The sequence below is a fragment of the Sitophilus oryzae genome, unplaced genomic scaffold (genome assembly GCF_002938485.1).
Source record: "Sitophilus oryzae breed Bouriz unplaced genomic scaffold, Soryzae_2.0 scaffold_177_pilon_pilon, whole genome shotgun sequence".
Lineage (NCBI taxonomy): Eukaryota > Metazoa > Arthropoda > Insecta > Coleoptera > Curculionidae > Sitophilus > Sitophilus oryzae.
This window is the reverse complement of record NW_022146479.1, coordinates 7,976,475-7,997,327: the sequence shown is the minus strand read 5'-3', so window position 1 is coordinate 7,997,327 and position 20,853 is coordinate 7,976,475. Positions and strand designations below refer to the sequence as shown.

Genomic DNA, 20,853 nt, shown 5'->3' with positions numbered 1-20,853 from the left:
AATTATCTTAAGTACCATTATTTTTTTAAATTTTCTGTAGATAGCATTGAACATAAGTGTAACAAATTTTAATAAAGTTGAATAATAAATTAGATTGAATAAATAAAATTTATTATTATTTTTTATTTTAATTCTATTAATTGAGATTAATAAAATTGCGTTTATCTCATCAAGGAAATCGAAATCGACAAAATATCAAGAGACAACTTTTAATCGGCATTAAACAGCCTAAAAATTATGGCAACAAAAGAAAAAAAAATCAGGGGGTACATGTTTTTTTTTAGAAAATTATTCTAGTGGTAACCTGTATACTTAAAGTAACTTTGAGCTTTAAAATGTCATTCGAATCGCTATAGGTTCTTGGAAGGAAATTATAATAAATCAAAAAAAAGAAGACCTATGTTGGTATGAAAAACAAATCCTTTATTTTTACGTGAGAAAACTTTATTTTTACGTGAGGAATCTCCGCACAAGATATGGCACATGCTTTTTGATACTCTCTGTATAACAGAAAATAATCAGTGGTTCTCAGAATTTAAGTGAAAAAATATTTTGTTTTATTTTTCAAAGTAAAATAACTAGTCTATTTGGGATTTATTTGAAAAACGGCAAAGCGAAAATATGTTATACAGCCCTGGAAAATATATGCGCTTATTTAAAACTTACCCTGTATATACATAGAACATACCGCCGTCACTGCTTATATTCCACGTTTGAATCGGCTACGGGAGCAGGGTTAATCATGTTTGTAAACGCATGTAATCTCCTTAGTTCCGCTCAGCGCAGTTTTACAGAGCATTGCAAAGCAAACGGTTACATTTAGTGATTTAGCGTTTCAATAGTAATTTTAGATTTTTTTTATATTATTAGCTGGCTAGATTACTTTTAGATGTGTGAACAGGGATAAACTATATATTTTAATTGCAGTGTCAGTTGTTTTGGCTAGTAAAAATATTATAATTTTTTAAGTATTAAAGATAATAAAAATGATTTGTTCATAAAAACCTTTAGTTATTGACCCTTTATTACTTAAGTACGAAAGATTCTAACTTTACTTATACAGTAACACAAATAAGAAAAGCTAATTTTGATTTTTGCTTCTGAATGCACACAATGCTGCTGCTTAACTTAGCGGTTGCCCAATCAAATACCTTACAATGCCTGCATTGCTAAACTTCAGTGACGTATAGAAATTGGTGTATTAGTTCAGGTGTACGGTTTGATACCTAACCACAATTGATTATATGTTAGAACTAGATTATACGGTCAATAATGCCGAGAACTTGGAATTAACTTCATTAAGTCAATTAATTTAGAGGTCGAATATTTTCAGCAATTAATTTCTTTATCGAACAGAGCAAAAAAATCTATTATAATTTTGGAAAAAGACATTCAAAAAGGTGTGCCTTCTTCCTATATTTCCTTTGCTTTTAAAAATTAAATTTAGTGCAACAAGTAAAATATACTCACGTAGTAACATTTAAGAAGAGCCCGAGAATGAATTCATTGTAAACTGCCATGGAAATGAATCTGCTCTCGTTGAATTCGGAAGGTGCCTTTCTTACCACCACGCAGAGTCTAACGCCCCATGACAAAAAGGTAATTTCCGCTAGAACAAGACAAATTAGTTAATTAGTTTTACTAATTACTTATAGGAGTGAATTCTAAAACCCAATCAATTGAAATAAAATGCATTTTAGTTAAAGACTAATAAAACTATCAATACATTTTAATATTGTTAATGCGCGTTCGTAGTGATGAGCGAGACTGATCTTTTTTTCCATAATAAGGATCCGTCCTCTGTGGTAAACACTGACGTATATCGACTATATTTTCAGTTAGAATGGGTCAATATTGAAGAAGTATTAGTCTTCAATGTCTTGTTCGTCAAAGATTGAACGAGTCGTTTACTTGAACGAGTATTAATCGTGAGATCGATTCACCGTTTAGAATACGGTTCGTTCAATTAAGTCGTAAGAATTGAATCGGATTACAATGCGACTCGTTCATTCCTATGGTTCGTTCATTCAATAAATCGTGAGAATTGATTCATTACCTATATTACTGTTCGTTTGAAAAAATAATATTAGAATTATATACTATTAGTTTGGATACCCAAACGGTTTGTATTTTAGGTATAAATTGCAATGATATATAGATCAGTAATTATTACTTTAGTAATAAAATTTTATGTTCTATTTATACTAACTGTATACATTAGTAATAAAATAAACTGTAATTTAACGCCATCAAAATACTAGGGATGTAAAAGTTATTTACAAAAAATACCGATTTATATTGTGATACGTAAAATGTGTACTTAGTTTGTTCAAATGAACGAAAAGAGTCGATTCATTATGAGAAATTGAATAGTGTGATTCGATTCGCTGAAAAGAATCGTAATGCCCATCTCTAGAACTTATATTAAAGCAAAGGAAATTTATATGTTCTAAAATAATAATTTAACGCTTATCTTGTTCTAAAATAAACTCTAGTAAAGAAACATAATATAAGCTACGGGGGAACTATAAATTTTGTTTTTATTTTTACTCAAACTATGGTTCACATTGGAAGGATAAAATTAAATTACATTTTCCTGAAAATTTTTCGTATTATTACAAAATTTAACTTTATATAAAATATAGTTCTGGTTAACACATATTTTAAAACTTTTTGTGTTATATATCCCAACTAAATTAGATTCTAAACAGCAACAATAAATTAAATTAAAGTAAGGCTTGTAAAGCAATATAAAATAGTTCCGAAACTCCTACCACCTTGAATAAATAACCACCTAGAATAAATAACAACAAACAAAAATAGTTTAAGCCCATAACCCAATTTATACTCTAAATGGAGTCATAATATTCTGAGTATAAAATTAATTTTCTACTAAATTTACTTAAATGACTATGCAGTTTATGCATGTTAAAAGAAACAACTGTGCTTTATATAAGATAAAATGTGGTATTAAATAAAATTATCACAAAAGAAATTAGTAATACTAATAAAAATAGAAGATCCAGACCAATCCAATTTTTTTGTCCACAGTCACAAAACCTATTTGTTTCGTGTTTATTCTTATAGAAATCATAAATCTTTCTTCAAGAGAATACCAATGCAACATATCAAAATAAATGAATAGGGAGGACTTCTGTCGAAACAATAGGTTATATGTATGGATTTCAGTGAAAATTCTGCTGACATACAAATATATTGCCTATATATTGTATGTACGTACATACATTTTTCTAAAATGGTTCAGATGAAAGGGCCATTTTGTATCTTTCGAATAAAATAGAAATTTAATATAAAAAGAATTGTTTGTTTTCTCATTTATTACTTAAAATATCAAATTTAACAAACATCCAAGAGCAACAAGTTAAATTTCTTTTTGTATCCAATCTAATTTGAAGAAAAAACTAATTACTACACTGATTAATAAAAATATATCTCATATGATGCAGATTTTATCTGTGATACATACTACAAGGTCCGGGAATACAGGGCTGGCGAGCGTGCAGTGCGTGCACGCACGTAGGCGCAACATTTTGGGGGCGCAAAATCAAAGTGTCAATCAGTACTTTGTAACAAAAAACCGATACGCTTTCTTGTTAATAAACAAATACTTAAACATACATCATAGGATAAAGTTTGCTTAGAGTCTTTTTTTGCGTTGGCCGCACCGAATAAACAAGTCTAGGGCAATCTGTCGGCAACACTTTGATCTCATCTATTTATTTTTCATTTTATTCATTTTATGGAAAGCACTGTTCATTAACATGTTGTATCCTATGTTATAGGACTTGTTTTTCTCTACAATTTTCTGTCTCACAATATACCGTTTGTGTCCGGGAAGGGTTCATAGTTTCATAGTTGTCGATTTTCGAAAAAAATCAGTACATGCATATTATTTCCGATTTTTAGTTTATTGTTTTTATGTATTTCATATAAAATGGGCCAGTTTTTTTCTTTAGAGTACTATTTTTGTTACTAAATATTTTTGTGGTTTTGTTTGTTTTCTTTATTTAATAAATGTTTTTATACTTTAATTAGGATAGTTTTTTTACATTTCCAAGTACATATTGCTCGTTTGTCGCAGAATATAAATTTTTTAAATTTTTGAAATTAAGATTAAAATATATAATTGATTTAAATATAAAAAGGGCGCACCAAAGTAGGCGCCAGATACCCCAGGAACGGACCTGCGGCAATAGTGCTTCAGGCATCTGTAGCTCCTAGAATAAAAAACTTGGGAGTTTTCTTTAAGTGCAAATCTAAAGTATGTTCTAGGATGTATTTCAGGAAAATATTTTAACTTCTATATAGGGTAGCTCAAAAAAGTGTGAGTGGATAGGGATGTTTTTTTAATGAAATACTTTGTATCTTATTGCATAATACTCTGTATCTTATTGCATTTTTGGCTTCTTTTCAGATCAGTTTGACACAAGGCTGAAAAATATTAATTTTTTAGCCTTTCTTAAAAAAATATTAAAAATACAAGAACTGTCCTGAAATCAAAACTATATTAGGTATTTACTTTAGATGGTTTGTACTTATACTTTGCCATAAATATGGTAATCGTAAATCATACAAGATGATTTCACGCCAAACTTTCTAAAATATAAAATAATTTTCCATTTTTTTTTTGAATGGGACATATAATATATAATTTTTTTAATTGATGGAGAATTAAAAAATGAACATTTTTTGTACGCAGACTATTTTAAAATTTTTAACGGTTGCGCAGATATTAGCGGTTTCATATTTCATATGGCATTTTCCAATAGTAAGTTTTTATTTTTGTATTTTACCGTTATGAAATAATACTGCGTGTATCTGCGAAACCATTAAAAATTTTGAAATACTTTAAATACAAAAAATGTTCATTTTTTTATTTCTCCATCTAATAAAAAAATAATATACAGGGTGTTCCATTTAAAAAAAAAGAAAATTTATTTTATATTTTAGAAAGTTTGGCGTACAATTTTGAACACCTTGTATGATTTAAAATTACGATATTTATAATAAAGTTAAGTATAAACCATCGTTTCGTCTACCCGGCCTGGGTCGCAGCTCCTCGACTGTGAGGGACACGGGTCTCCGTAGGAAGTCCTGGGACTGTATGATGAGTTATAACTCAAGAAAGGGGGACACAATAGATCTCTAAGGTCGCAGAGATTACCCCCCCACTTATTCTAAATTCTAATTCTAAGTATAAACCATCTAAAGTAAATACCTAATATAGTTTTGATTTCAGGACAGTTCTTGTATTTTTAATAATTTTTTTAAGAAAGGCTGAAAAATATATATTTTTATTTATTTGTTAATATCTCTGAAATTATCGAAATATATTTACTCATATCTGAGGATTACGTAAAGTGATCAGAAAGGAAGCCAAAAATCCAATAATATAAAGGGTGTTCTATTTAAAAAACATCATACCGATCCACTCACAATTTTTTGAGCCACCCTATAGAAGTTAAAATATTTTCCTGAAAGACATACTTATCAAAAAATAACTTTAGGTTTACAATTAAACAAAAATTCCCAAGTTTTTTTATTTCTACAGATGCATATACGTATTACTTTTTACAAATATACTCAGGGTTCCCTATTTAACCCCGTGTGCAATTTCTGTGCCGTAAGAAAAAGACAACATAACCCAGCTCCATATTAAAACTGCATAAGTCTATTTCACCCGGATATGGATTGAACTGAGATTGCGCCAAACTCCGATTGATTGTTGTTTTAGTTCTGTTTGGATTACTTTTTATTTGTGCGCGTAAAAGAGTGATTTTGTTTAGTTTATTGTTTCCAACTATTTTTTGATATTTTTCCAAGTCCATGATAATGTGTTATAAATAATAAAAATATAAATAAAATTGAAGGTTAGGGGAAATGTCAGTCAACCACTTCCCTTTAAAAACATCGACCAATGAAAACTTCTTCAGGTGAGGCATGCTCAGTTAAATGAATATCCGGGTGAAATAGACTTATGCAGAATTCCATATTGTTCTTTCACTGTTTGGGCTTCATTTTTTGGAGATTAGGCTGAGTATATTTGTAAAAAGTAATACGTATATGTACAGATGCCCGACGCACTATTGCCGGACCCTGTATAAAACTAATTATAACTAACATATATCATTAATTAATTTTGTTAAGATCTAGCAGGCTTTAACACGTAAGCATTTTATTTTGGCTTCGTGCATAGAGGTATTTTTGTTCAAGAATGTTAGTGTAGTTAGTTCCGCGTGTACAAAAGCTAGAGGTGAACAGAAATCCGCGGATTTACATCAAAGAGTATGTTCTAGACGAAACTTAACCCTGCCGTCATTCATGTAGATTTTTTTCTGATATTTTTCAACATTTTTTTAAATAAGGGAATAGAAAATACGTTGCTTTGGTGAATGTACAACTCAAAGCAGTAATTAAACCCTCGAAATTCTCGTTTTAGTACATACAGGTATGCGTATATTAGTTTAGCTCTAATTAAAGGGGAATAAAAAAAGACATATGAGTTTTTGCTCTAATGGCAAATAGTGACAGAAATTCATCAACAAATTTTTGACGTAAAACTCCATGTTTTCTGTTCTCCACTAATGGAATTTTCAAGATTTCTTCTTCAGGGAGTAATTTTGTTGCTGAGAACACAGCATCTCTTTTGTATTCTAAATTCTACCAGAGGTGCCCAAAAAATTGTTCAAATCAAATAGGAAGCATATTATAAGATGGATTTATCATGGCCTGTTACACATTAATGTGTATATTTAGTTTTGCGTCCTGTTGTAGTTTAATTTAGTTTTATACAGGGTGAGTCTTCAATAACTGCAAATATTTTTAAGGTTAGTATATTTCGACCCTAGAAACACGCCTATGAGTTTTTTTTTCAAGAAAAAAAAATTTGAATTTTTTTAAATTCTTATTAAAAAAAAAATATCTTCATAATATGCCAAAATAGATAGAAGATTAAATTTACACGAAAGAGACCCCAGAAAACAACAATATAGTGGTTTACAAAATTTAAGCAAAAATATATTTTTTTTAGTTTTCAAACTAAAATATCTCGGTTATTTTGGACTTATTTCGAAAACGGTAAAGTGAATATATGTTTCTTTTATTATTTAAGACTCACCCTGTATAATTCTATACATTGTGATATTCCGTATATTATAAAAATATAGTATAAAATTGGTCCGAATTATATTCAGGAAACTTTGGCAGCATACTGTATGTAGAAAAAAAATAAGTAAAAAAGTTCGCATATAATCCTGTCCTAAAATGCATTACTTCGACTTGTAGAGGGCACCACCTACATTTTTTAAATTGTTTTGAAGAGTAATAACTTTTCGTCCGTATCTGTATAATCCTACGGAGGGAAAAAATATATATATTTCCGCCATTTCTTACGTAAAAAAGGTCTGTCTCTCGGTAAAAATCGCTACATCTAACGGTTCTCTAATATATTTGGAATCGAAATAATCAATACATGTCAATATTGACAAAAATTAAATATGTTGACTAGATTATTGAAATAATAAATTTGAAATACTTTTGTGTCAAATAAGGTTCAACAGAGACAGTTTTTTCTAGAAGAAAATATGGTTAATTTAAAAATAAAACTTTATCAATTCAAATCACTACCTAGTCTTAATTTTTTGGTCAACATTGAATTGATAATTAACATGAATTGATAATTTCCATTCCAAATACCTCGAGAACGGTTGCCCATAACGGTTTTCAGCAAGAGACTTTTTTTTACGTAAAAAATGGCCTACATGTATATTTTTCACTCAGTAGTTTCATGCACGGACGAAAAGTTATTACTCTTTAAATTTCTTAAAAATATGTAGATACCTACAAGTAGCAGTCATATTAACATATTGAAATAAAATTTTTCATGCCAAAAAATACCCAGATACCAATTTTCGGCCAAAATATCGATGTAATTCAGAGAAATGAAGTAAAAATTCAAAATAAATATAACTTCTAAACCCTGTATCTCCGCAAGGAATAATTTTAGGACATAAATTTATACGAATTTTTTTACTTATTTTTATCTGCAGAGTATACTGAAAAAGTTTCCCGAATACAATTCGGGCCACCCTGTATAATTTGCTTTATAAAAAAATGTCGAAACCAACTTTTATCTCTTACACTGCTTTGAAGATCTCTCCGGTGGGTTGAAATTGAAATGAAAAAATCCAATTATGCGCTTGTCTTGTCAACAGGAGTCAACATGACTAGTAAGCATTCTGCTTTAGTTTACATAATTAAACCGAGATGTCTCTTGAAATAAATTAATAATATTCTTGTTAATAGAACGTAAATACACAGTTAATTAGTAATGTTTTTCACAAACTGGATAATTTGAAAATAAGAAAAAGGAAATGATAAATAGAAGATGAATAATAAATAGGACAGAAGCTGAAAAGAAATTTTCTAAACGAGAAGCAGAATTATCCGAAGAGAGTGAAGTCCAAAATTGTTTTCCTCGAATTTATTTAATTATGGTTATAAGATAACAAGCAAAAACGTAACGTAAATATTCCTTTAAATAAGGTGTTGAATTTTAGGAGAGGGAATAAAGAAAAATAAAGAAAAATGATCAATTTTCCTGTTTTTCGGAATTATGTCAAGCGATGTATTTTGTTACTTGATAAATAAACTGGAGAGAAGACTTACATATCTTATAAGATTCAGAATTTTCTCACTTACAAAATATATTTACTGCAGTAATAAAATATGAGATTTACATTTTCTTCTTACAGGATTATAATTGTGTGTGTAGTTGGATGGCAACTAGTCTTTAGGACTTATGGAAATTTCTGAAAAGTATTGTGAATGTAAATCCAGAATAAATGTTTTTAACCGTTAAATTTCCATAATAATTATTTGAGTGCCTGTGAATATAGTGTGTATACAGGGTGCTACAAATTCGAGGTACGAGCATTGGTAACTCGGTAACCGTAATAGATACGAACATGGTTAAATTGGGGCAAAGTTGCGCTTTGGGATGTTCACCAAGATGCAATCAAAAAAGGTTTTAAAAATTTCAAGAATTGCTGAGTTTTCTGAAAAGAACGGATATTTTTGAAAATCGATTTTATTTTTTCCTGTCGTTACTTTTTAGAAAATCAAAAAACTAATTGCACATTCTCATAGCCACTTTATTAGGGCTATCTGATAGTATTTTTAGATTTTCCAGTTAGCTGATAATTTGTGAGATACAGAGGCCAATTTAATTTTTTTAAATACGGACCTGCATTTTTTATTTCAGATTTTGAAAGAACTCGCTCTTCTGAGTACAATAATATGCCACACTTATTTTCTTTTTGTTTTGGAAATTTGGACACAATTTATTTAAACTAATTTCAAGTCCGGCTCTGTTTTTTTTTTTAATATTTAATCAACAGCTTTCAAACTTAACAGTGACGTGGGTTGAATACGGAAAATCCAATGCAATGAAATAATAAAAAAATAATATAAATAAAATGTAATATAAACAATCAAACCATTTCCCCGGAAGATGGATTGGAAATGGTAGAGCAGTATAAAGGCCAGCGAGGTTCCTGGACCGTCTGATGACGTCAAGTAATTCGACAGGTCCAAATTTTACAAAAAAGTGAAATCAACACATCTCGGCAGTTACAATACAGAGTACAAAATGCAATAGTAAGTATAAGAAGAAGTTCTATTCAAAAGCTATAAATAAAATTGAACTAAAAATAAATTTGTGCAATAGGGAGGGTGGTAACCCTTTCGAACATGTAGACTATGTAAAGCTTTAGAAACTAGTTTGTAGAAGTTAATTTATTCATAATAACTACGATAAATATTATGCAAATTATTAGATCGTACACTGAGAATTTCAATAATATCTTTAAATTGCTGATCTGGATATTATTTATTTGAATCTTTCAATTGGCTCAATTTTCCTTATTCAATTTTAATTAGCACTGATCAATATTGTTGCGATGAATATAATCAGATTAAATAATTTAAAAAACAGAGTCGGACATTTTTTTAAATAATAATTAAATAGTTTTGTTGCTGTTAAGGTACCCAAAACAAAAAAAAAGTATAAAGTGTGGCATATCATTGTACTCAGGAAAGTGAGTTCTTTCAAAATCTGAAATAAAAAATGCATGTCCGTATTTAAAAAAAATTAAGTTGGCCTCTGTATCTCACAAATTATCAGCGAATTTGAAAATCTAAAAATACTATCAGATAGCCCTAATAAAGTGACTATGAGAATGTGCAATTAGTTTTTTGATTTTCTAAAAAGAAATGACAGGAAAAAATAAAATTTGATTTCAAAAAAATCCGTATTTTTCCAAAAAACTCAGCAATCCTTGAAATTTTTAAAACTTTTTGTTTCTCAGTTTTTTTTTTCTCATTTCAACCGTTGTTTCTCAGCTTCAATCTACTGAGGTGTTCTTTGTATACAGGGATACCTTTCCGAACATGGCAAGTTATCCGAAAATTCGTACAAAAGCAGTTGTACAGCTTTTACTTTTGCTTTTTTCATTATAACCCCTACTCAAAACGTGATCTCGTAACAATAATTGTCCGTTTATCAAAGATAACGCTCCCACATCTTTAATAAGTAGTATAATTAAAAGGTTTAAGGATTTTAAAGGTCTTATTAATAACGCCTCGAGGGTATTTGGGTTAATGGTTAATTGGCTAAAATTTTAGAGATCTATTTAGTCGGTTTAAAGCCATTAGTCTTGATAATTTTAAGAGTATCTCCTTAATAAACGTTCTTTCGATTAATTAAATTGTCGATGGCCCATTGGCAGTTCAAAAAAGTAAATAAAACAATCGGAATAAAAGGGAATTGTTCTCTCCCTCACAATATCTCGGCAAATAACTTTATCAAACAGCGCGAAATTGATTTCTTTAAACGCTTAAATGTTAAATTGCTTCCAGGCAAGGTTTAAATTAGAAAGCTATTTTGAGTAATCGTTATCAACTGTTGTAATTTGAGAGCTTTTAAGATTATTAATATCTGCGACTATCGAAACAATTAAACAAGAAGCTTGCGGACGGCAAACGAAATAATTTATACGAAAGCTTTCCAGTATCCACTACCAACAATATATCTAGATAGTACATAAATATTTTTTGATAGATATTTTCTATTCGCTTGTTAGCGACAGTTCCAGGTGTTTGATTAGCAACGAAAAAACTATATTTTTAAGCAGTATATAGTAATTAAAGCATCTCGATAATTCTTTTTCATTATAATTAATTTAATTTTACGATCAATTTCCTGGGATCATATGTTTCTGACAGGACTGAGCAAGTGAGGATAAGCGGCTGTTTTTCTTCAGTCTATAATCTTCCTTCAAGTGTACCTCAGGACTCACGTCTTACTCCAATTCTATTCAATATTTTTATAAATGACATAATCATGAAGTGATCAATTCTCTAGCCAATATTTTCTGTTTGCAGATTATTCAAAATTATATCGAATAGTTAAAAATACTTAACAGATTTAAGAAAAGAATATTATTACTATTTTGGTTATTTAAAAGTATCGTTGCCTAATTATACTATTTGCTACTCGTTCCATTATTAATTGAATTCTAGTAAATACACTAGATAAAAAATGGTGGACTAGAAATAAATATTTTTTTAATAATATTAATAAAAAATATATTTTTATTAAGTAATGATTTTTTTAAATCAGTTAGGGACTGCAATTCACACACACAACGTAGAATATATATAAAATTAAAAAGTAGTTGATAATTTTAATGACCAGCTGTTTAAACAATTTGGACAATAGGGTATATAAAATAGAAAAATTTTAATTAACAAATAATCACGTTTTGTTAATAGTATTAATATCCCATTATATGGTTGAATATCCATTTAGAATTTACTGCATAAATTTATGTTAAAGTCTGAGTAAAACTAAGATTGATCGCATGTATGGAACAGAGTTATTTAAAGTTTAAAGATTACTGAACAGTAATTTTCTATAGTTGACAAATTGCCAGACGGATGAAATTTATTTTTCTCTACATCTCACTAATAGGGTAGTTTATTTTCTGAAGCTGTCATTTTTAATAAACAATATATTCAACAGACTATTATTTGATTGAGATAAAAATTAATGTAAAGTATTTTGAGTTAAAGTCTCCCTTTTTCTGTTAAGGCTAATCTGAACGGGGTCTACTTTGTTTACGCGGAATCCGAACCGCGATTCTCAGCTATATCATCGTCAATGACCTACCGATCTGGCGAATATCTAAATCGACACTTACTCACGAGTCTTATGACATATCCGATCTCATCTGGTCTCGAACCGGCGTGAACGAGCAGTGTGTCTCAATAGGTTTTATACTCTTGCCACGAAACAACAGCAACGACAGAGTCTCCAGATGGTCACCCGTCCATCCAGGTGCATTCACTAAGGTCGCTTAATTTCGGTGTTCTACCAGGAACCGCTGTTTCGACGTAGCTGGGCCGTTGATAGATAAAAATTAATTGATATTTGGTTAATGAAACTGTTTTGAATGAAATATAAATTATTATTACCTATGTTAAAGTATGTAATGATTTCAATATTAAATTGGAACATTAATACCTTAAATACTTAACTTAAATAAAGTATTATAAACATCAGAAGATATATAAAACACTAATTTATTCCACAAGATGTAGGTATTATTTTGAATTATTTCGACCAATAAAACTATAAACTTTCAAACATTAATATTTAACGTAACAGTTTATAGCTACAAATATTTGTATATAGAGTTGGGGGGATTGCAGTAACTACTTTCCTGGCTTACAGTTTACTAAATTATTTTACTCTGATTAGAAGACTTACGGTTAACTGTTGCACAAAGGAAAATTATAATTGAATTGCGAAATACGATATAATGATACGATAATTAAATGATACGACTTTATTTGTATTTACTTGATTGAGAAAATTCAGTTTTAGTTAACAGTTGTAAACATATTTTAATGCAAATGATATATTTATTTATTTTTTGTGTTAACGCTCAGGGTTTGATGAATCCACCAGGATACCGGAAAATTCCAAATTAAAATATTACAAAAACTACTAATTTTAGGTAAATAACACACACAGAGTTTAATAATAAAATAAAAAATAAGGTGTTGCATAAAAAAAATTAAATATATAAACCACGAATACTCTGTAATAAAAAAAATTAAACTGTGCATCTTCATCTGCAACCTTCCCTATAGGCACCCAACAACGGCCTAAGTACGCTCTCCTTTACGAGTTACCATTTTTTTTTCGGCAATTTTATTAACATTAGAAATTGTCATAACATAACACGGCGGCTAGTTCGAATTCTTTTTCACTTATTTTTTACTACCCGAAACAGCGTTACATCACACAAATCTCGTACCTGAGTGTGAATTTATAGTTTCAATACTGCACTAGCAAAAAACCAAAATACTTAAATATTATGACAAAACCACGATTTTAATATTATTTTAATGCGATCTTTTTTTGAACTGTAACCGGGACTGTGTGAAATACATAGCAAAAACGGCGTGAACTATCTATTGATAATTTCAAATTTTTTCTGTTGAAGCGCTGCGGTCGGAATTTTATCTATAACACCCTGTATACTCCTCCCCAAATAACGTTTCATGACAAATCAAAGACTTCATCAGACTCTTTAATTTTAGGGTTAATACAGAATGCGATAGGAGTATCGCGGTATGATTAAAAAAGGGGGATATTTAGTACGAGGATCCTACAGGATCAGTGTGCTGTTAATTAACTCGCCACGTTTAGCTGAAGTGAAGTAAACTAAGCCAAACTAAGCTTAGCCTTCGCCTACACAGCTTGTCTTTGACGAAGGAAATTAAAAATTGAGAATTAAGTGCGTCAACGACATCTTCATCAAAGTGGCTTAACTTTTAAGGGAACCAAGTAAACACTATCTCTAATTAAGAAGTAGTGGTAAACCCTAATTTACCAGCATTTACTTTAATGAAAATCCGCATTTGCTTGTCCTCAATTCAAATTTCCTCTCTGTGTACAGGATGGCTCCTCCTACGACGCGGAAGGGCTTTTAGCACATATAAAAATATTAGGAAAATTATTAAAAAATGTATTTTTTCAACCCTAGTTTGTGAGCTAATTTTGATGATCTTTTTTTTTTAATGAATTTGCCTACATCAAAAATAAGAAATAATATTACTTTAAGAAATAATAATACTTTAAGAAATAATAATACTTTTATCAAAATAGGCAACATTACCAAAATCGCTAATTTTCATGACTATATTGTATGGAAAATGTCGAAAAAATACCTATATTTAGCCATTCTTAATCGTATTTGAGACTCTTTGCATTACTTGCTTGGAAGAAAGTATTTGGATATCCTGATTTGTTTAGAAAATTATTTACTTCTTTTATTTCATTTTGAGATGCCGATTTCATGTTCAAATGTAGGTAAATCATTGCGGGTCTCTTCTCCATTAGTTTAAAAATACACTATTACACAAAAGAGAATTATAAAAAATATTTTAAAATGTTATCCAAAATATCTCACTCTGCATATTTCTCCATTGAACAATATATATTTTGGAGTATGATACGTATTAAATTAATCCCGATTTAGTTAATGATAATAGATCATATAAATGGCCTGGTTTTTTTCAGCATTCATCTATCAATTCAACCATCGACAATTTCTTACGGTATAAACCTTTTATAGGTTATTATGACATCTTTATATGTTACGATTTTATTCCCCTATTCTATGCTTTTTTGCAAGGTTTTATAGATCTTTTTTGGATCCTGCTAACACCAAGGATAATATAGGTGTAACTTGAGTTTGTGCCAAATATGTTTTTATTTTTATTATAAAAGCATGCTGGAAGCTTTTTTTCTAGTAAATATGCCATAAAACCATGTAAATCACTTTAGAACTTTGTGTAAAAATTGCTATTTGGAAAAATAAGGGAACAGCTTTTTTTCATATACTTGTGGAAAGATTCTTTTTACTAAAATGTCCACACAACAAAGTAAACCTTCGTAAATCTCTGGAAGTGTCACCGCCAGGAATTTTTAGCTTTTATAAACATTTTAAAAGGATAGAGACATAGAGAGAACTTATTTTTGCATTACTGTATTACTTGATGACGTGATGTTCAGAGAGATATGTGTTAAAAATTTGTTATCAAATAAGTATCACTTAAATAATTCACTAATACTATTAAAAACAATATCATTCCTAGCCTAAATTTTTAAATTTCTATAAATTTTGAAACAAAATTATCCTACACTATTCTTACTATATTTTTCGTGTATTTAAATAACTCAATTTGATAAATTTATATTTTCCTTGTTGAGTTTTATATCGTAATTGAAGGATGACAAGTGTAAAATTAAAAAAAATATTACAAAAAAACTTGGGTAATTATTGAGATTAGTTTTAAACAAAATGTCCAGCTAATTGTCTCATAGTATTCTTTGAATAATCTACAATTAAGATTGCATTAATTTGAATTTAAAATGCAATTCCAAAGCTGGCTGGGTCTGTTTTATATCCGTTTAAACACTGTAGTTGCAACGTAAAATTAATGAGATATTTTATATATTTCTCAAACACTTGCAGAATACCCCAAATCGAAATATATTAAAACATTTTTAAACTTATGAAGTATTTGTGCCAACAAACTTTTACTAGATGTTTTCCATCTACTTAAAAGTTTATTGGAATATGGTGTCAACATCTGATACCGTTTTAGTAGGTATGTGAAAGATAACCAAATTTTTGAGAGTTATTTTAAGATTTTAAGGGCATACTATATTTGGAAAAAAAATCATTTCCAAGATATTTTAGTTTTAAGTATATTAATAATTGGTAAATATATAAAATACCAGGATTTTTTCAGAGTGACAAATCAAATCAGTATGGGATCAAAAATAGTATGTTTTAAAAAATAGAGGATGTTGAAATTTGCAAAGATTAATTTTGACAGAACTCGAAATTTTGGAAATATAATCAAATTTGGTGTACCACATTACATTATAGGCTAGCATATTTAGAGATGATATTAAGAAACATGAGTTTCTCTCAAACTTAAAAAAAAATACTGCTGGTTACTTATGTTCAGCTTATACAACATTTTATTAAACTGAAATACATTCTAACCAATATAAAATAAACTTTTCTTCTTAATTTTATATTGAAATTTTTAAAATCTTTCTATATTGTTATAAATATGATTTAGGGTATACTTTTAGATTTAGAAGTAATATTATAATTTGCTAATTGTATCAAGTACATTTAGTTAAATAAAAACGTACTATTTTGAAATGATTGCATCTTCGTCTGATCCAACTTAAATTTTGTATAAAATGTAACTGGAAACTCTTGGTCATTAAAGGAAAAGTAGTATAACTCCTTTTTAAGTTATATCCGATTTTTATTGTAAAGCTGAAGTACTCTCGATAAGTTTACTGCTGCTTTTCAAATCAAAAGTCGAAATAACAGAAATGGGTGATTTTGAAATAGAGATATAAATAAAACCGATCTAGGTTAAAACCATTATAGTGGAAATAAAGTTTATTATAATTATGAGTCAATATAATATATAAATATTTCAAAATTAAAGCACGTGAAGAGTATAAAAACAGTTGTTTATATCCCACCATATAAAAAATTATTACAACAACATAATTTTTACATCTATCTGATGTTTATATATAATATTTCGGAATAAGCACTTAAATCACAAGTAAGTTTAAAAATAATTTTAAGTTTTAAGTCAGTTCTCGAAAAATCACTCAAGTTTTTTGTGAGCTTGCAGCTCTGGAAACGCTATAGCCTGAAAACGCTCTGGCTCTTCACGCTCATGGTTAATGTCCCAAATTTATGTTGATTAGAGGTGCTGATTTAGATAGTTAATGATATATTGGATGCACGGGTTAAAAATGTTTCTAGCAAAGAAAAAACTACTGTTGTTTACTTACCAACACTGAAAAAATTGTCCCAAAGATCGGTGCGGCACAAGTAGGCCTTCAAATCGTCTTCAGTTTTGCCAACTGTCACTATAGGTGGTGCCACAATTGTACGTACGACCAGCATTGATGCAAAAATGAACACTATTACACCCAATCTTCTGAGTAGGCCCATATCGCTGATTTTTACTTTTTTGGCTGATCGGACTCGGAAAATGAGGGATATTCTGGAAGTATAAAGATTTTTCGCATTAAACCACATGATTTGTTACAGCTCTATGCAAAGTCTGGTAAGTCTATTCAAAAGAATTTACAATTCATATGCAAAAAAGTGAATTGTAAAAGAGGTGCACCGAGAACGAAAACATTGACCAGACCGTAAGATTGAAACATTCAACAAAGTTGAGTTTTTAAAATTTGATTTCTCGGACATTTTTTTTAATTCCGGCCTGTCCATGTCCATCTCGGTCACCTTAAAAATCTGGACATGCCCAGGTAAATCTGGACGTATAAAATCCCTATTCAAAGGGCATGAAAGTAACCAGCAATTCTTTCTAGAAACTAAATCGGTTCGGCACGGAAACGAAATATATGCAGAATTCATTACTTGAATTGTACTTCTCCTTCCATTAATTAAACATTTCTGAGGCCTCCGCCATATAAGAAGAAGAATGAAATAAATGCCACGAGAAGCGTTGGCATTGTCTTGCAGACGAGGACATTTTTTGATTAAATTGTCAGATTCTTACGACAAAATTCGCTTATAATTAGATTTTTACCGCCGATTGGCATACTAAATTGTTTCATTCTGAATCTGTAACTTTTTTATCACAATAAAGCCTTCAGTAAGATTATTCCTGAAATTTTAATGAAGCTTTGACAATAATACGGGAAGTTTATTTCATGCAATTAATATTATATAGCTTATGTGGCCTGTTATTACTGCTGTTTATTGTAAGTAGTTTTATTAGATTCTTGTTATAATATACCACACTATGATTCACATTTCCTTTTTAGTTTGTTGGAGAATTATTATATGAATAGTTTAAATTTTAGATACTTTCAATGCCTCTTAACTTTTAAATATCCGTAACTTCTATTCTACTGCGTTACACTATTAACACTGCATTCTAGAAAATGAACTCTAATTTGTTTGCTCAGTTTGGTCAGCTAATCGAACGCCACGATACAAATTGGAGTTTTGTTTTATTTTTCCCATTATTAATTGTTCTACAAGCTTGGCCAGTTAAGTAAAAATGAAATAGTGTGTTAAAATGTACACACAATTTTGAAATTATTTATACGTAATATCCAACCAAACCATATCCCAAGTATGCTTTAGTAATTAACATTTCCAAGACACTTCACATGTTAATAATTCATCTATTCAATTTTCATATTTTAAACCAAAGTACTATACGACTGAAAAAAAGGCGTTAAAAACGACTGGGGAATGACAATCGATTATAATTTTTGCGAAGTCAAGCACTAGACGTCATTACTTGGCACGTTGTCTTTTTTATTTTTTTAATGGCACTTACTGCCAGCCTTAAGAAGATTGTAATTTATTTTTATATTGTGTATTTTAGTCAAAACACTGATATGTACAGTGATTTACGTTTTTTTTTCCGCATTGTAACTAGCAAATCAAGTCCGTAAAATTTAAAAATTCAAATAAATCACGGCCCAATTAGGGGTAATAATAGGGTGTAAATTTGGAGATTAAAACGTCAGACTCTCAATAAATAAATTATGGGGGCTAATTTGGAAATAAAAGCTGCTATTTTTAATAACTGCATAATTTAATATTTAAGAAATACATTGTGACTTAATAGACTACTAGGATAGGATAAATAGTAGATATAATGTAACATTTTTTAAGTTTTCTACATCCGATTGGTTACGATTGGTATCATAGTTTATATTTAACTTATTATTTATTATATATATATATATATATTACTTTATTACTTTATTCGAAAGAAAATAACACTCTGAATAGAATGACATATCATATGTCATCTTTTGACATTTTCGTATGTGGTTTATTTAAAATTATAACTTGCGGTTGGTAACGAAAATTTGACTCGAAATAAGTGTGTGGTATCAAATTATTCGTAAAAAAATGCTTTTTCCAAATATCCTAATGAGCCACCCTCGTTCCATTTGAAAAAATTGAGATATGATTAAAAATACAATTTCAGCATTTTCTAACTTGTCAGGATAAGACACTAAAAACATTAGACGATCAAATCTATTTTTCCAAGGCTCCTTGAGTAAGAATTAGTGTTTTTAACATAGCCATGGTAATCTAGATTGAATTTTAAAATACGATTTTTCATTAAGCCAGAATGTCAAAAGTTGACATATGATATGTCATTCTATTCAGAATGTCATTTTCTATCAAATAAAGTAAAAAAAAATACCCAGGGTGCTATTTTCAAAAGTTGTAGTCATTTTCTGTGATACAGGAAGTGACCAAAAATAACTGAATACGTCAATCAATCCTAATTTATGTCATATACTGACATACCAAATCTCGTTTTTTTATCTGAAAAAATAAAAAAGTTATAGGGGTGAGCCACTTTTGATACGCACCCGTTATAATAAATGGAGTTGTCTGAAGACAAACTTTTATTATTCACCAAACAATATCGCAAAAAATATGATAGAAAAATAATAGAGCATTGACAGCCAAGCATTTGAAATGAGATTTTTGCGTATCGACTCGCGAGCAGCGAACAAGCGTTATTACCTACAGTACTCGGCTCAAGTCAATCTCCATTTTAATAGATAATAACAGTAATTCCATTTTTTTCAATTCGTCGATACTCTTACTAGTTAATAATCCGTTATATTATGAAACAAAAGTGAGTAAAACTATTTATTACTCTTCATAATTTATAAAGTTTATATTTATATAGTTAGAGAATGTTTCTTAGCGATATCCCCATCCATAATTTCCTGTTTCTACATCGCAATAGGCAAAATCTCTGCCATGTTCATTGTTTCTGAGAAGTTTCTCATGCATTTCGGTCCCCAAGGTCTCATTAGAGAGGTTTGTGCGGTTTCTGAAAACAATCGCCGCTCCGTGGGCCTTGTTGTCGTCATACTATGACATTGCAGCAGCTGTGGCGAAACAACAGCCACCTGCTATTCTTCCACAGCTGGACATAAAACCGTGCAACGACAAATAGCCCAATATAGCCGACCTTATACTTGTACCAGAAATTAGTAATTTGTCTGCCTTATAGGTGGGAAGTTGACTTCACTGCACTGATTTCCAACTTTCAATTTCGTTCACTAAAGTGAGGAGTTCAAAAGATTACTTAGTTTAGTTAATTTTAAGGCCAAGGCTATAATGTATTAATTTTGTAGTTTATTTCATTATGTATAAGTGTGTTGTTGTTGACATATTCATAATAAATGCAGTAAAATTTATTATTTGGAGGGAAAAGTAGCAAAATAATGTTGATATCTATTTTGATTATCAATTGATCAATTTGATTATTTCGTTCTCATTATCGCCACGAACTGATAACGATCTAATTTGATTGGATATCTACAGAAAATTAATCATAAAAAATTGAGAAAAAAAGTTTGGATTAAGCTCGCCAATGCTTAGAAGGGACTTATGTTTAATGTAGTGGAACTCACAAAAAGACATATGTATGTCGTATTGACTTTTCCAAATAAAAGAGAGTAACTGCCAAATTTATATTCGTAATTCTTTAAAACTCAATATGTTTTCAAAATATATGTGTTTTTTAAAAAAGTTTATTTCAGTTTCAAAGAAAACCGCTTAAGTCTTAAGTCTAAACCGCATCTTCTATTTTCGGGTGCGCGATATGGCGAGATGGTAGTTTTTAAAATAT

General features: G+C 29.5%; 1 protein-coding gene across 2 annotated transcripts in view; it reads right to left on the bottom strand.

The window, feature by feature from the left end:
- Nucleotides 1-20,853, bottom strand: part of LOC115882458 (probable G-protein coupled receptor CG31760) — a 216,307-nt gene that overhangs the window by 4,869 nt on the left and 190,585 nt on the right. For both annotated transcript variants that reach the window (XM_030900525.1, XM_030900526.1), the window contains exons 8-9: nucleotides 16,991-17,205; nucleotides 1,471-1,609 (exon numbers count right to left, since the gene is read on the bottom strand). In XM_030900525.1, coding sequence (XP_030756385.1) covers nucleotides 1,471-1,609; nucleotides 16,991-17,205 — 354 coding nt within the window. The remainder of the gene's footprint in view (nucleotides 1-1,470; nucleotides 1,610-16,990; nucleotides 17,206-20,853) is intronic.